Here is an 18126-nt window from a genome sequence, read left to right as displayed (position 1 = left end):
TATAGCACTTTGCATTTTACTATGTTACACTTTCTCCATGAGTGCCACATTGTTGACATCCACAGGAGAGATGGTGCTCTATTGTTGATATTTATGGGAGAAATAGTGCCCCATCACTGGTGTTAGTGGATGGAATAGTGCCTCAAGGGACGGATAAAGGCAAGCAAAGGGGCACATCCAGCCTACGGGCCGCAATTTTTTGGCCACTGCTCTATATCAAGAAAACAAATTCTGAAGCTGGATACAGAAATATGCAAATACTATCCTGAGGAGTAAATTAACTTTATGATAAGGCTTATGGACATGAATATGTAAACTGTGGAAATTTTAATAAGAATCTTAAATCTAAATTGAGTGCTAGTTAGTAAACAAATTAATTTTGGGCATGAACCCTGAATTTCTTGAAACCCACTGTATGAATTTTTAGGGTGGCTTCGGGTCATGTTCATCCAGTAAAAAATGCCTACCTTGAGCTTGTCACGCACACATTTTTGCATCACTTGTACTTTGACTTGCTCTGCCATGTTTTCAATTTTATTAAATTACGATTATAATTCCAGATGATTTGCATTTGATTTTTTAAAGAGTTATTACTGTCTTTAGCATTACAAAATCTACTGTGGCATTATTGACTTGGACACTGCCAAACTGGCTTTGACTATGGCTTCAGAATGCTGACCCATGAAATTCAGGGCCCAGAGATTTTGTTGCTTTTAAATACAAGTAGGTGCATTCCATAGGGCTCAATGCCATCTCTGTACATTGCTATGAGCTACAATTTCAGAGCAGCGGGTGAAATATACAGTTTATATACTGTGAGCACTTTATATTGACCGTGGGGGTAGGTCCTAATTTCAAGCTAAATATCAGCCTATATTTTTTTACATTGGGTTAGTTGCATTTTTAAAAGGGTAACTATGCTTACAAAAAAGGTCATACCCATTCTAGTATTTTTTATTTATGTCAAGAACTAAACTAGAATGTATTTATCGGCGTATAACACGCATCTTTTCCCCCTGAAAATAGGGGGCAGATCACAGGTGCGTGTTATACGCCGATATTGTACCTCGGAGGGGCAGGAGGGGGATGAGCGCCGCTGGAATTTACTGAGCCGTCATCTCCTGTATAATCGGCTCTCACTCGGCTCTGACGTCACACACACAGTCCCACCTCCGCCACTGGCATTGGACCAGTGTTATGTCAATCACAGGAGCTGGTCCAATGCTGATAGCGGAGGCAGGACTGTGTATGTGATTGCCGACTGAGATCCGAGTAAACAGGAGATGACGGCTCTGTGATTTCCTGCATGAGAGATGGTGAGGCTGCAGATGGGCATCAGGCTGCATTGATGGGAGATGGGCGCAGATCAGGCTGCAGATGGGTGCATATCAGGCTGCAAATGGGCACATATCAGGCTGCATTGAGGCTGCAGATGGGCGCATATCAGGCTGCATTAAGGCTGCAGATGGGCACAGATCAGGATGCATTAAGACTGCAGATGGGCACAGATCAGGCTGCATTGAGGCTGCAGATGGGCACATATCAGGCTGCATTGAGGCTGCAGATGGGCACATATCAGGCTGCATTAAGCCTGCAGATGGGCACAGATCAGATTGCATTAAGGCTGCAAATGGGCACAGATCAGGCTGCATTGAGGCTGCAGATTGGCACAGATCAGGCTGCAGATGGGCACAGATCAGGCTGCATTGAGGCTGCAGATGAGCACAGATCAGGCTGCATTGAGGCTGCAGATGGACACAGATCAGGCTTCATTGAGGCTGCAGATGGACACATATCAGGCTGCAGATGGGCACAGATCAGGCTGCATTGAGGCTTCAGATGGGCGCAGATCAGGCTGCATTGAGGCTGCAGATGGGCGCATATCAGGATGCATTGAGGCTGCAGATGGGCGCATATCAGGCTGCATTAAGGCTGCAGATGGGCGCATATCAGGCTGCATTAAGGCTGCAGTTGGGCACAGATCAGGCTGCAATGAGGCTGCAGATGGGCACAGATCAGGCTTAATTGAGGCTGCAGATGGGCACAGATCAGGCTGAATTGGGGCTGCAGATGGGCACAGATCAGGCTGCATTGAGGCTGCAGATGGGCACAGATCAGGCTGAATTGAGGCTGCAGATGGGCACAGATCAGGCTGCATTGAGGCTGCAGATGGGCACAGATCAGGCTGCATTGAGGCTGCAGATTGGCACAGATCAGGCTGTATTGATGGGCACTGACCATTATTTTGCTTCAAAGTGGTTTATTTTGAAAAAAACATTTTGTTTTTTTCCCTGAAACTTCCCTCTTAAATTGAAGGTGCGTGTTATACGCTGATAAATACGGTATTATTACAAACTGTTGATAGTGGGGTTAAAACATAATGCATTTTTGGAAAAAATTTCGAAAGTCAATGGGGTATACGTGATAAGACAAGCCACTGTTGGGGACTACCATTAAACTTTTATAAAGGTGACATACTTTAATGAATAAACTAAAATAGTTTATAAAGTCGGTCAGCATTGTTACAACAATGTAACTTCAGGTACTTCAGTTTTAAAAGATAAGATAAAGTATATAATTGGTGTCTTAGGCAACCTTTTAGTTTTTTCAACGAAGGGTCCCATTTATAAATTACCGTATTTTACATTGCATAGCAAGTGCTAACCTCTGTAAATGCACGCAAGAGGGAATTATTTTTTATTGAGATTATTTGTTGTTACAGAGTCAAATAATTACGCAGCCATTCCACTCATGAATAGACAGTGGAAAGAGTAATATTTAAAAGAGAACAAACTTGTCCTGCCTTGCCCTGAGTTTCTACTGCCAGCAATCTTTCCTATTTCTCTATGGTAGTGACTCACTTGTGAACACATTATTCACACCTACAGCATCAGGCTTCAGGAAGGGAGCATGGCCCTATGAAGAACTGTAGACTGTCTCTGCATAAGAACGCAGTGCCCTCTTGAGTTTGGAGAAAAGTACTGCAGGAAGTTTGGAGTTTAGGCAATACCTTTTAATAGCAAACTTAAAGAGGAACCAAACCCTCCTATTCCTTTCCTCTAGGAAATCTTGGCCTCTGTTTGATCTGCAACTGCCATGGTGCTGCACATGTGATCAGTTATACCAGTCATTTGATGGTTTGACAGTTTGGTTGAGAGCACAAGCAAATATGACAGTTAGCGTTCCCGGCATGCTAGGAATGTAACTGTTTTTTGAAACCATTAAATCAATGGGTTTAGATCCTTTGTTGAACCTTTGTTAAAGTGGAACTTTACCCATAACAACTTGATAAAAAAATGTTCTTTAACAAGGAACATACATTCCACATAATTAATCATGCTACCAAAATTAGTGTGTGCTGTAAATTTCCATTTTGCTAAAGCCCACAGCTCCACAGCAGCAGTAAATCATAAAGCAGAACTAAATCCATCAATTTAACAGTTTTAAAAACAGTTACATTCCTGGAACCCCGGGTTTGCTAACTGTCACATTTGCTTGTTTTCTCAACCAACGGTCAAACTATTAAATGGCTGGTGTCAATAACATGTGCAGCACAAGGGCAGTTGTAGATCAAACAGAAGCAGCTTCCCTGGCTGTAAAGGATAGGAGGGCCTAATTCTGCTTTAAGGCTGTCAGCAGATCGGCCTCTGCGAACTTGGCAGTGCCTAAAAATAGAGAGCAACTGAGCATGTGCAGAGCACGATGAGACAGTGTTATCCACTTAACCTCTGGAAGATTTACCCCCCTTTCTGACCAGGCCATTTTTTGCAATACGGCACTGCGTTACTGACAATTGCATGGTCGTGCGTTTCTCACAAACAGAGGTTTCTTTTGGTGGTGTTTGACCACCTCTGTGTCTTTTATTTTTTGTGCTATAAACAAAGAACGACCAACAATTTTGAAAAAAAATAAATATATTTTTTACTTTCTGCTCTAAAACACATTTAATAAAAAAAATCTAATTTCTTCATCAGTTTAGGCCAATATGTATTTTGCTACATATTTCTGGTAAAAAATCCCAATAAGCAAATATTAATTGGGAATATTAATTCAATATTAATTGAAAATTATTAATTGCATAAAAGTTATAGCGTATACAAACTGATATTATTTATTTTACTAGTATTTGCTCCAATTTGATAGCGGGACAGCGATATTGCGGTGGACAAATTGGACACCTGACACTTTTTTGGGGGACCAGTGACATTATTACAGTGATCAGTGCTAAAAATATCACTGTACTCATGATACTGGCAGGGAAAGGGTTAAAATCAGGGGCAATCAAAGGGTTAACGGTGTGCCTAGCTAGTGTTTCAGTGTAGTAGGGGAGGTGCCTTTTACTAGTGGAAGGCATGCTTTACAGAAACACAGGATCCATACCTTCTGTACTGACAGAATGGCAATCTGCCTTGTTTACATAGGCAGACTGCCGTTCTGTCAGTGTACCGGGTTGTCGGCGGACATCAAGTCCGCGGAACCCACTCATTAGCTCCCCGCCTGATACCGGGAAGTGCAGGATCAAGTATGTATATGTGATCCTGTGTAGGGCGGGCACCCTGTAGCAGTAAATCTGCTACGGGGTGGTCAAGAAATGGTTATACTGGATATTATTCAGTATAGACACTTATTTTTAATGTTTTACTTAGCTATACCTATAAAAGGGGCCAGCCTAAAGTGATCTTGCAGAACTTAATTTTATGACGAAAAGGTTCCACTTTAAGCTCCTTCCGCAGGCATTATATAATTCTAAGGCAGGAACATGGGGAAGTCCTGGGTCCTGAAAGCTTGAATCTCAGCTTGCACCTGAGCAGGCTTAGAATGTGACTGCAACTGGACACCTGCTCTTGGTGATGCCCACAGTGTCTAATAGCCAATTTCCAGTTGCTAGCACCTGAGCAGGGGCACAGCTAATTCACTTCCATTGGAAGAGCGTGGACACACTGGTCAAGGTGGGGAAAGGGTTATGAGACTTGGGGGTTTAGGTACAGGTGGTAATGGCTTGATTGTTACAGTGGCAGTCATAGTAACTTGGAATATTAAGTTTGATACAGTGGGTACAGGATTGAAGTTCGGGGCCCTGACTCATATGTTGCACAAGGGGTCTATGTATGTCAAGCTATGCCATTAATTAGAGAACAACATTCCAAGACAGGGAAAAACATTTGACCTTTGCCTTGTAATCGTTGAGCAGTAACATTTGTTATTTGTAGAGGATGTTTAGTTATTTGTCAGTTTTTTCTTCATAGTATTGTGTATGGTCTTTATGTATTTGGTATTTTTAAATGTATCCTTTGATTTCTTTCACAAAAAAGTATGAAAAGATCCTGTAAAGAGACAAATGAACATGTTTTAAGAATATACCTCGGCAACATTCTGAAATGTGCCTAGTACTTGCATTTATTTTACCTATTTTGAAAGATATAAGGACTGACAACAGTTCTTTTGGCCCTACTTCTTCAGTTGATTACAGGAGTGCACTTAGTTCTGCACTCCTGTGACCCATATTCAGCTGACAGTGGGATAAAGCCAGCTGTCAGCTAAAGTTACTTAGCCGGTCCAGACTCTGTAGGGATCCTGACTTTAACCTCTCCGGGAGAGCCCCCCGCATTGTACTGTGGACGGGCAGCTCCAACAGATACAGCAACTTACCTGTCCTGATGCTGCATCCAACTAGGTGAGTTTGTATGTTTTTTTTTTTTCAATTCCCGAACCTCTCTTTTAAATAACACAATGCAAAGAACAATGGCTTGTAGAAAGAAAAGAGGTTGATTTACTAAAGGCAAACAGGCTTTGCTAGGGAGTTCTCACTTTGTGAATGTTGTAAAAAAATCACTTTGCAAGGAATTCCCAATCACACGTTTTTGCCTGCACATGATATTGTAACTCAGATTCTCTTACAAAGCAAGCAGCCTATTGGCCTTTAGTAAATCAACCCCATAAAACCATTTCTAATGATTTCCTTTTCTGCACTACATATTATGGCCACAAAAAAGTTTCAGTAAGTTTAGTTACACAGCACTCTAAAACAATTTAAATGTAAACAGATTTTTAATACTACGTTTTCAGATTTCAAAATCAGCCATCAACAAAACAGGTTTTTTTTTAAATACATAGGCGACACAACTGCTCAGGTGTAATAAATGCTCCTCATTTACTAAGACTGGAGCAAGCAGAATCAGGAGCAACTGTGGATGGCAACCAATCAGCTTCGTCCTTTCATTTTCAAAGCTTAACTGAACATGCTAAGGATAGAAGCGGATTGGTTACAATGCACATCCGCTACAGGTTTCTGTATGCTCCAGTTCCAGTAATTCCCCTGATAATTAATCATTTTTTTGGACATATACAAGTTAAACCCTTTAATTCAAACAGCATGATTAGTAATATTCTGTCTAGACAAGAACAGGCTTCATGGAAGTAGTATAGTAATACCTTGGATTACGAGCATAATTTGTTCCAGAAGAAGCATTCGTATATCAAAGCGAGTTTCCCCATAGGAAATAATGGAAACTCAGATAATCCGTTCCACAGCCACTGCTTGTCTATGCAGTACCGCATATGACCAAAGGTGCGTGGGTGCCGGAGACACTTGGAAACGCTTGGAGCCCACTCAGAGACACTCAGGGACACTTGGGAACGGAGTGTTTCCAAGTGTCTCTGAGCGTCACCGGCGCCCCCGCACCTCTGGCCAAATGCAGTACTGCACACCCCAGAGGCTTGAATCTTGTTCGTCTTGCGAGACAACGCTCGCAAAGCGAGTCAGGATTTTTTATTTTTTAAAACAGCTCGCATTGCGAAACGCTCATTAACTGTCTTACTCTCAATCTGAGGTTCCACTGTACATGGAAAACTTAAGCTGGTCATATGCTGGCCACATTAAGATTTCTCTTGTTCAGCCCCACGGGCTGAATGAGAAAAATCACTTGATTTTCCCATCCAAGCTAAATGGCGTAGATGGAGGAATCTGCAGTTGTTAGTGAATAGTCCCTGAATAGTCCCTGCATGTGAATGGACATTTTTTTTCATCCGGCTCATTTGACAAAAGTCAACTGAAAAATCTACTTTTGTAGTGACGGGTGATGCCAACATGGCCACCCACGGAAAGAGTTCTGGCTAATTCAGCAGGAATTGGCTGAATTTTGATTCATATATGACCAACTTAAAGAGGAGTTCCACCCAGTTCTGCCGCTTATCTGTCCCCCCCACCTCCGATGCACATTAGAGGGGGGGCAGGTACCTGTTTTTGACAGGATTCTGTCCCCACTTCCGTTGGACCTCGCCACGACAAGGTACGTCAGAAGTTCGGCCCTCCTCCTCCTTTCCTGTCGCTGAGCCATTCAGAAAGCGCAGTGCGCTTCACACACGCACAGTAGGTTTCCCTTACAGGATATGATGGCGGCAGCACCGAGAGCCAATGGAAACATCGACTGGGGAGCCGACATCGCTGGATCCCTGGACAGGTAAGTGTCCTAATATAAAAAGTCAGCAGCTACAGTATTTGTAGTGGCTGACTTTTAATCTTTTAATTTTTCCATGGGGGAGGGGGCTGGAGCACCGCTTTAAGAAATATTTGTGATTTCACACGTAGTTTGATAGTGAATATCTTCAAATCAGGAAGTTGTTGTCAAGGATTGGATTAATGGGAAGATAAAGAAGAGACAGGCATGGCTTTCTTAATGCATTTGAGGAAAAAATACAATACATACAGTAACAACTAACAATGTCACATTATATGCATAAACCTGTTTTTTTGCTCTGAAATATCTTTTTGTAAAACTTTGTAAATTTTCATTTTATTACATATTCTTTTTTTTACTAAGTTTACTTACACTATATATTGACAGCATACAAAGTTACATGACCTATTCACTTTTGGGTTTATTTAATACGGCAGTGCAAAGAACAGTGAGGATGGTAAAAATGTTCAGTAGTTTGGTTCATGGGAACCAAAAAGATTTCATGGTTTGGCATTAGATTCGCCCAAGATCTGATTGCTGGTCGCTTCTGAATTTGTACAATGTTCAGAGGGACATTAGATGACAGTGACCTATTCCAACTGATCACCAAGGTTTCTGGTTTAGAAAAGCAATTGAACAGCTTGGAAATAGTTTTTCTTTCCTTCCCGATAAGCCAGAGCTGGATATGTACCCATCATAATGTAAACATCTATGATGAGTACACAATACAATTGTACCAGTTTAGCCTCCCCGTCATCAGTATAAATGCCTGGAGGCAATGCCACTACCCTCTAATATCAACATGGGAATTTAGTCTCATAAATACATTCAATTTACATGTTAACCTGAAAGTATAGATTCAGTTGAAATACTTATTTTCACAACCTAGCATGTGCTGCCAGACTAATATTCCTAGTCCTGTTCTAAATGTGATATTACTAGATCAACAGGAATGGGTTAAAAGGTCAATTACAAGCAGTGTTGAAACTGCTACCCTGTTTCCCCGAAAATAAGACCTAGCGTGAGTGTCAGTGATGGCTGCAATATAAGCCCTACCCCCCCGGTATATACAGTAAATAAAGAATAATGCCTTCTTTCAAATTTGTAGTAAGCTTACTGCCCCCTGAAAAGTAATTAGTGGTGGATCGCTCTTCCAAGGGTGGTATAGCATTAGCTGACAAGCATTCAGGAGGTGCTACTGCTGCCTCCTGAATGCCTGTTTACTTCTATATTTTACACTGTGTGACCGCACTGCAGCTGCGAGCGAAGCAATTGGCTCACGGTTGAAGTGCAGCCCCATTGAACTCAATGGGTGAGTTTGACAGGTGGCACCACCACCTAAATTCTGCAGCCCAAGTTAAAACGGCATGGCTGTGATGCTTTGCATGCATGCGCACAGTTCTGTCTGGCTATATTGTTACAGTTGGTGGGAAGCTGGGCTGGTAAACTCAGTACTCTGATATTTATAGCATATGGTAGTGTTGTGACCTTTCTTTGGTTGCAATACAAGAGTTACCACATGGTACTTCATAATAACAATGTAAACATTCTATATAGGCTTTAGCTAAATGTAACCAAAAGAATGTTTCCATATGTAAGAAAAAATTGTCTTAAAGTGTTACTAAACCCAGGACCCGACATTCACTATATCTGGTCTCCCACAGTACACGGTAATGCAGTTTTAGTAAATATAAACTGCTAAATACCTTTCATCATCAGCAGTTAGAGCAGTCTTGTGACTTCTATGAGTGTCTGGTAAAAGCTTGTAGAGGGAGTTTTCATTCTCCCCTGATTGTCCTATGAGGCTGCAGGACTCCTGATCCTCGGTCTGGACAGTGCTGATTGGCCCTGTGCTGATCACTAGGGATGAGCTTCGAGTTCGAGTCGAACTCATGTTCGACTCGAACATTGGCTGTTCGCAAGTTCGTCGAACAGCGAACAATTTGGGGTGTTCGCAGCAAATTTGAATGCCGCGGAACACCCTTTAAAAGTCTATGGGAGAAATCAAAAGTGCTCATTTTAAAGGCTTATATGCAAGTTATTGTCATAAAAAGTGTTTGGGGACCTGGGTCCTGCCCCATGGGACATGGATCAATGCAAAAAAAAGTTTTAAAAACGGCTGTTTTTTTCAGGAGCAGTGATTTTAATAATGCTTAAAGTCAAACAATAAAAGTGTAATATCCCTTTAAATTTCGTACCTGGGGGGTGTCTATAGTATGCCTGTAAAGGGGTGCATGTTTCCCGTGTTTAGAACAGTCTGACAGCAAAATGACATTTCAAAGGAAAAAAAGTCATTTAAAACTACTCGCAGCTATTGCATTGCCGGTCCGACAATACACATAGAAGTTCATTGATAAAAACGTCATGGGAATTCCCCACAGGGGAACCCCGAACCAAAATAAAAAAAAAATGACGTGGGGGTCCCCCTAAATTCCATACCAGACCCTTCAGGTCTGGTATGGATTTTAAGGGGAACCCCGCGCCAAAAAAAAAAAACGGCGTGGGGTCCCCCCAAAAATCCATACCAGACCCTTATCTGAGCCGAGAGCGCCCCCCCTCCTGAACCGTACCAGGCCACATGCCCTCAACATTGGAAGAGTGCTTTGGGGTACCCCCCCAAAACACCTTGTCCCCATGTGATGGATGCGGAGCGGCCCGGAGAAGAAGATGAAGAAGAGAAGAAAAGAAGAAGATGAAGAAGAGAAGAGCGGGAGCCTCCCCCCATGCCATGGGTGCGGAGCGGCCCGAGGAGAAGAAGATAGAAGACGCCGCAGAGGAGATGCTGGACGCCGGAGGAAGAGAAGAGCAAGAAGAACCAGAAGAAGATGAAGGAAGATAGAAGAAAGAAGAAGCATTTAAATAAAGGAATTGTCAAAAACTGTCTCTTGTCATTTTTAACATTTTTGACAGTTTTTTAGTGAAATGGTAGGGGTACTTTTGTACCCCATTACCATTTCACACAGGGGGGCGGGATCTGGGGGTCCCCTTGTTAAAGGGGGCTTCCAGATTCCGATAAGCCCCCCACCCGCAGACCCCCACAACCACCGGCCAGGGTTGTGGGGATGAGGCCCTTGTCCTCATCAACATGGGGACAAGGTGTTTTGGGGGGCTACCCCAAAGCACCCTCCCAATGTTGAGGGCATGTGGCCTGGTACGGTTCAGGAGGGGGGTGCTCTCTCGTCCCCCCCTCTTTTCCTGCGGCCTGCCAGGTTGCGTGCTCGGATAAGGGTCTGGTATGGATTTTTGGGGGGACCCCACGCCGTTTTTTTTTTTTTTTTTGGTGCGGGGTTCCCCTTAAAATTCATACCAGACCTGAAGGGTCTGGTATGGAATTTAGGGGGACACCCACATCATTTTTTTTTAATTTTGGCCGGGGTTCCCCTTATTATCCATACCAGACCTGAAGGGCCTGGTATGGAATTTAGGGGGACCCCCACGTCATTTTTTTTTTTTTAATTTTGGTTCGGGGTTCCCCTGTGGGAAATTCCCATGCCGTTTTTATCAATAGCCGCGAGTAGTTTTAAATGGCTTTTTTCCTTTGAAATGTCATTTTGCTGTCAGACTGTTCTAAACACGGGAAACATGCGCCCCTTTACAGGCATACTATAGACACCCCCCAGCTACGAAATTTAAAGGGATATTACACTTTTATTGTTTGACTTTAAGCATTATTAAAATCACTGCTCCTGAAAAAATGGCCGTTTTTAAAAGTTTTTTTTGCATTGATCCATGTCCCCTGGGGCAGGACCCAGGTCCCCAAACACTTTTTATGACAATAACTTGCATATAAGCCTTTAAAATTAGCACTTTTGATTATTCATGTTCGTGTCCCATAGACTTTAACGGTGTTTGCGTGTTCGAACGAACTTTTTTCCTGTTCGCATGTTCTAGTGCGAACCGAACAGGGGGGTGTTCGGCTCATCCCTACTGATCACATGCACCCTCTCAAGAAAAAAAAAACACACTCTTCAGCAATACACACCAAACTGAGCATGTGCAGAGTGCCCTCAAAGCTCTCTTCTATCAGGAGATAGATTGGGGACAGTGGAAGGGGAGGATCAGAGAAGACAGTATCCAACAGCCTTTTTACACAATGCACAGGATTAATCCCTTAGGTTCCACAGTGAGTATAACAAGCATGCTTTACTGCATATACAGGCTGATTTTACTGTTGTGGGTTAAGTAACACTTTACATGAGACATATATAGAAGACGCAAAATAATCAAGCTCTGTATTCATTATTACATCATTAATACCAGAATTTTAGGGACAGACTGGGAACCAAACAGTTGTGTTGCAGTGTTCATGTGCTAACAAGGAACATGCTGACAGGAGGAGAGAGTAAGGTGACAGAGAGATAAGATCACCAGTGCTCTGCTTCTCCTATCCAGTCAAAGGCTAGGTAAGAAATGAGACCTGTAAACATTATTGAACTGAACTGCAGCAGAGAAAATCAGGTCTCTTGCCCTTGCAGACAGGGCTGTATTGTGTCGCACAGCTGTGTATATCTCAGGACTGGATGACCTGTCATTCGGCAGGTAAAACAACTCTTTTATATGCATGTAATATTTTGCATGTGTATTTAGCTGTTTGCCTGGAGTTCAGCTTTAATATTGTGAAAAAGAACACTGGTGTGCAGCAACCCAAAGCAGTCAATCACAAATCATTTTTCAACAACTTAAAGCATGTATCCACATGCAATCTGACATCTGATTGATTGCTATAGGCTATTGCATACCCTTATTTTTGGCACTGTGCTGTTAAATAAACCCATGTTACTAAAATATCTTCACATTTTTACTTCTACAGTACAGTAAAACACATTAGCTCCTAAATAATAATCAAGTCACACAGAAGTAAGAAAGTTGACAGTAGACATGTGCACTGCCAAAAAAATGTGTTCGTTTTCGTTTCATTCGTTGTTTTTTTTACGTTTTTTGTGTCATTCGTTATGATTGAAATTTGTTAATTCGTAAATTTAAAGATTCCTAAATTCGAAATCCGAAAATTCTGAAATTCGAAAATCCGAAAATAAAGAAAAGCCGAAAATTAGAAAGAACGTAAATACGAAAATAAGAACGAAAATCCAAAAATTCGAAGTAACTAACTAATAATAACTATTAAATGATAGCTTTGGAATTTCCTTTCAAATTTGGCCGTTAGTGAACGTAACGAATACGAATTTATCCGAAGTTAGGAATTATCCGAAATAACGAATGCCACATCTAAACTAATAGAACGCAACAAATTAATAATCATAAATAATAATAATAAAAAGTTTTTATTATTATTATTTCATTGTTACTCCGAGACTGATTTTCTGTTGCCTGTACTGACTGTGATTTGTGACTCCGAGACTGATTCTCTGCTGCCTGCACTGCACTGACCCTGGTTTGTGACCTCAACACTCATTCGTTGCTGCCTGCACTGATCCTGATTGTTGCTGCCTGCACTGATCCTGATTGTTGCTGCCTGCACTGATCCTGATTGTTGCTGCCTGCACTGATCCTGATCGTTGCTGTCTGCACTGACTGTGGCTTGTGACCTGGACTACTTGATTTGTCTTGATTCTCTGAGAACTGTGCCTAGCCTGATGTTCTGGCCTCTGATCTCCACTCGCTACAGTTACATTTCTAACAGGTGCATTCCTGTGTTGGAACAGCCTGTGTAGACAGTGGGGGTTATTTAAGAAAGGCAAATCCCCTTTGCACTACAAGTGCACTTGGAAGTGCAGTCGCTGTAGATCTGAGGGGAAGCTCTGAAATGAGAGGAAGCTCTGCTGATTTTATCATCCAATCATGTGCAAGCTAAAATGTTGTTTTTTATTTTCCTTGCATGTCCCCCTCGGATCTACAGTGACTGCACTTCCAAATGCAATTGTAGTGCAAAGTGGATTTGCCTTTTGTAAATAACCCCCAAGGTGTAGACAATAAATTTAAAGCATGTCTGTGTTAAAAAGCCTGAAACTTATTGATTGAAAATATTGATTGTTTTGTGCAAAAGTTATAGCGTCTGCAAACCATGGGAAAGATTTATGGCATTTTTATTATTTTTACTAGCAATGGTGGTGATCTGCGATTTTTAGTGGTACTGCGACGGACAGATCGGAGACTTTTGACACTTTTTTGGGACCATTGGCATTTATACAGCGATCAGTGCTATAAAAATGCACTGATTACTGTGTAAATGTCACTGGCAGGGAAGGGGTGATGAAGGGGTTAATTGTGTGTTCCCTCGGTGTGTTCTAACTGTATGGGGATAGGATTGACTAGGAGAGGAGACATATTGTTTTTCCTATTAATAAAGTGCTTTTGCGCTACTATGGATACGTGGGTATATATTGTAGTTATAAATATAGAAAATGTGTGCAGCAAAATCTAAAGTGTAACACAAAACACTCAGCAAATGAAAAATTAATAAAGTGATTTCGCGCAAATAGTGATAAATAATTATAGATATGAACTTCAGGTGAGTATTGATAGTAATCATGTGTCCTCAAACCAGTGATAACTGCAATAAGATAAAATAAAATTGCTAAATGTGGACAATAAATGAAATTATATTTTTACCATGTGTTGACTCACAGTGCTCCTGGTGGTTTTTATATAAATAATACAAATGTCCTGGTATGGGTGAACTTAGGTACATAAAACCTGGTAAAGTTGTAACAAATCAATGCACTTCAAATTATATACATAATATCAATAAAGAAGTCCAGTATTTCTTGCATAGAATGGAGAATAATATGATTCAGTAGTGTGGGTGATTTTTTCTTAGTTCTACTGTAGCTCCTTTATTAGTCTGGTCTCCCAGAACTCTTACCTCTATGTGGGTTATAACATGCAGTCACCACTAGGGGGATCTCCCGACTTCCCTGGACGAAAGACGTGTCTCCTCTGGATGCTGTACCACATCAATGTTTCCTCTCAGACCTCTATGTGGGTTATACCATGCAGTCACCACTAGGGGGATCTCCCGACTTCTCTATACGAAAGACGTGTCTCTTCTGGATGGTGTACCACATCAATGTTTCCTCTCAGACTGCAGCGGCTCAGCGTCCAATCACACAGCTCAGGGCGGTACCAGTGCGGGGGGAAACAAAGGGGAGAGGGGGGAGGAAGAAGAAGGACCTCCAATAGTGTAGTATATCAGGTTAAAAGATATGTTTATTAAATATATTGGCATAAACTTTTACACAAAGCAAGTTAAAATTGCACAGGGAACAAATTAGGCGTTGTTCCTCGCCTTCTCACGTCACTTCCGGTCACGGCTCTATCCGGTCAATCCCTACGCGTTACGTTGCTTCTCACAACTTCAACTGGCCAGTAGGGATTGGCTGGATAGAGCCGTGACCGGAAGTGACGTGAGAAGGCGAGGAACAACGCCTAATTTGTTCCCTGTGCAATTTTAACTTGCTTTGCGTAAGAGTTTATGCCAATATATTTAATAAACATATCTTTTAACCTGATATACTACACTATTGGAGGTCCTTCTTCTTCCTCCCCCCTCTCCCCTTTGTTTCCCCCCGCACTGGTACCGCCCTGAGCTGTGTGATTGGACACTGAGCCGCTGCAGTCTGAGAGGAAACATTGATGTGGTACACCATCCAGAAGAGACACGTCTTTTGTATAGAGAAGTCGGGAGATCCCCCTAGTGGTGACTGCATGGTATAACCCACATAGAGGTCTGAGAGGAAACATTGATGTGGTACAGCATCCAGAGGAGACACGTCTTTCGTCCAGGGAAGTCGGGAGATCCCCCTAGTGGTGACTGCATGTTATAACCCACATAGAGGTAAGAGTTCTGGGAGACCAGACTAATAAAGGAGCTACAGTAGAACTAAGAAAAAATCACCCACACTACTGAATCATATTATTCTCCATTCTATGCAAGAAATACTGGACTTCTTTATTGATATTATGTATATAATTTGAAGTGCATTGATTTGTTACAACTTTACCAGGTTTTATGTACCTAAGTTCACCCATACCAGGACATTTGTATTATTTATATAAAAACCACCAGGAGCACTGTGAGTCAACACATGGTAAAAATATAATTTCATTTATTGTCCACATTTAGCAATTTTATTTTATCTTATTGCAGTTATCACTGGTTTGAGGACACATGATTACTATCAATACTCACCTGAAGTTCATATCTATAATTATTTATCACTATTTGCGCGAAATCACTTTATTAATTTTTCATTTGCTGAGTGTTTTGTGTTACACTTTAGATTTTGCTGCACACATTTTCTATATTTATAACTACAATATATACCCACGTATCCATAGTAGCGCAAAAGCACTTTATTAATAGGAAAAACGATATGTCTCCTCTCCTAGTCAATCCTATCCCCATACAGTTAGAACACACCGAGGGAACACACAATTAACCCCTTCATCACCCCTTCCCTGCCAGTGACATTTACACAGTAATCAGTGCATTTTTATAGCACTGATCGCTGTATAAATGCCAATGGTCCCAAAAAAGTGTCAAAAGTCTCCGATCTGTCCGTCGCAGTACCACTAAAAATCGCAGATCACCACCATTGCTAGTAAAAATAATAAAAATGCCATAAATCTTTCCCATGGTTTGCAGACGCTATAACTTTTGCACAAAACAATCAATATTTTCAATCAATAAGTTTCAGGCTTTTTAACACAGACATGCTTTAAATTTATTGCCTACACCTTGGGGGTTATTTACAAAAGGCAAATCCACTTTGCACTACAAGTGCATTTGGAAGTGCAGTCACTGTAGATCCGAGGGGGACATGCAAGGAAAATAAAATTACTATCAATACTCACCTGAAGTCCATATCTATAATTATTTATCACTATTTGCACGAAATCACTTTATTAATTTTTCATATTGTTTTTCCTACTTAGTAGGAACAAACAATACTGCTCCTCTCCTCTGACAGCACAGGGATTTGTGTGTTTACACACACAAATCCCCACGCTGGCGCTCGTGCACGCGATCGCGCATGGCCGGCTGCGACCGTGCCTGCCGGCCACGTGCATTGGGTCCCCTGCTGTGCAGTGGGCGCGTGCGCCCTCTGGTGGCCGAAAAGGGGTAAGACGTACCCGTACGCGATTTCGTCCAGAAGAGCCATTCTGCCACAGTATATCTGCGTGACATGGTCGGGAACCGGTTAAAGTCTTACTAAACCCAGGACCCTGCAGTCACTATATCTGGTCTCCCACAGTACACAGAACATGGAAATGTAATAGTTTTAGTAAATATATACTGCTAAATACTTTTTTTCATCAGCAGTATATAGCAGTCTTGTGACTTCTATCAGTGTCTGGTTAAAGCTTGTAGGAGGAGTTTTCTTTCTGTCTGGACAGTGCTGACTGGCTCTGTGCTGATCACATGCACCCTCCCAAGAAAAAAAACACACTAAACTGAGCATGTGCAGCTTGTCCCCTAGCCTCTGTTCTATGAAGAGATGGTTAGGGGACAGTGAAAGAAGGGGAGGAACAGAGAAGACAGGATCAAACAGCCTTTTTACATAATGCAGAGGATTAACCCCTTAGGCTCCACAGTGAGTATAACAAGCATGCTTTACTGCATATACAGACTGATTTTACTGTTGTGGGTTTCGTAACACTTTAAGCCAGATATATCATGTTTTACTCCTAACTCCAAAATCACCGGTATAAAAAATATAACAAAGCTAATAAAGCAACTCTAATGCCATGCTGGCTTTGCACCCTTGCAGATTGACCTTCAAATGTAAATGTAAGTCCTTGAAATACATTATATAATACTTCAGGCAAAAAGCAACAGTCATTTATAAGGCTTGGCTGCTCCAGATCCTTTTGGTAAGCCAGTATTCTGAGTCTGCTCTCTTTGTGCTGGGCATCCTGTGACAGACCTGTGACCGATTCCTTTGCATCTCCTCCCTGCTTCTGGAAGAAAAACTCTTGCTTACAGCAGTGTTGCCCACTCAAATTTGGCCCTTTGTCAATACCAAGGGTCTGACCGGTGCTGTAAGTTATACCTCTGAAGTTTTATTTGGTCTTTTATCTGGTTAATCAAGACCTGAGAAAGGAGAATTCCAACCAGCTTTGGAAAAGAAAAAAAAAAGATGTTACTAAGATTTTAAAGAATAGATTCACATAGACTATGAAAACTTCATTATTTGGTTCACAAATATTGTATCAGCATCTCTAAAGAAATGCAAAGAATACACAAGTAACCCAAACTGCGGGACTTTTTAGGTACAGATACAAATATATTAAAAAAAAAAAATTTTACCCAAAAAAGTTTGGTTACTTGTGTATTCTTTAAAGCAGTGGTTCTCAACTCCAGTCCTCAGGACCCACCAACAGGCCAGATTTTAAGTATTACCTTGGGGAGTTGCAGACTAGAATACTGCAATCCCTGAGCAGCAAATTATATCACCTGTGATGTATTTCAGCTATCTTGCAAACCTGACCTGTTGGTGGGTCCTGAGGACTGGAGTTGAGAACCACTGCTTTAAAGAATGGATGTTTGTCTTATCTTTTGGAGTAACAGGTAAATGTGACATATTCCTTATTCTTAATCATATCATGGCAAGTACAAATCTTCTGGAACAAAAGCCATGTCTGGACAAATCCCAGGCACAAAAAGTAAGTATAAACAGAAAAGTCAGTGCTACTACCCATACACCAC

At 41.6% G+C, this 18126-nt stretch overlaps 1 protein-coding gene across 2 annotated transcripts in view; it reads right to left on the bottom strand.

Annotated features, from left to right (window-relative positions):
- TSPAN33 (tetraspanin 33) overlaps positions 1 to 18126 on the bottom strand; it is a 68667-nt gene that overhangs the window by 3881 nt on the left and 46660 nt on the right. Inside the window, exon 8 of one of the 2 annotated variants that reach the window (XM_073619339.1) lies at positions 15507 to 17535. The exons of the other annotated variant lie outside the window; for it this stretch is intronic. Coding sequence (XP_073475440.1) covers positions 17434 to 17535 — 102 coding nt within the window. The 3' untranslated portion in view covers positions 15507 to 17433. Of the gene's footprint in view, positions 1 to 15506; positions 17536 to 18126 lie in introns of those variants that run through there. 2 annotated transcript variants of the gene reach the window in all.

The sequence above is a fragment of the Aquarana catesbeiana genome, linkage group LG03 (assembly GCF_042186555.1).
Source record: "Aquarana catesbeiana isolate 2022-GZ linkage group LG03, ASM4218655v1, whole genome shotgun sequence".
In the NCBI taxonomy this organism is placed as follows: Eukaryota; Metazoa; Chordata; class Amphibia; order Anura; family Ranidae; genus Aquarana; species Aquarana catesbeiana.
Note: the sequence above shows the minus strand (reverse complement) of the source record. Positions and strands in the feature narration are given on the sequence as shown.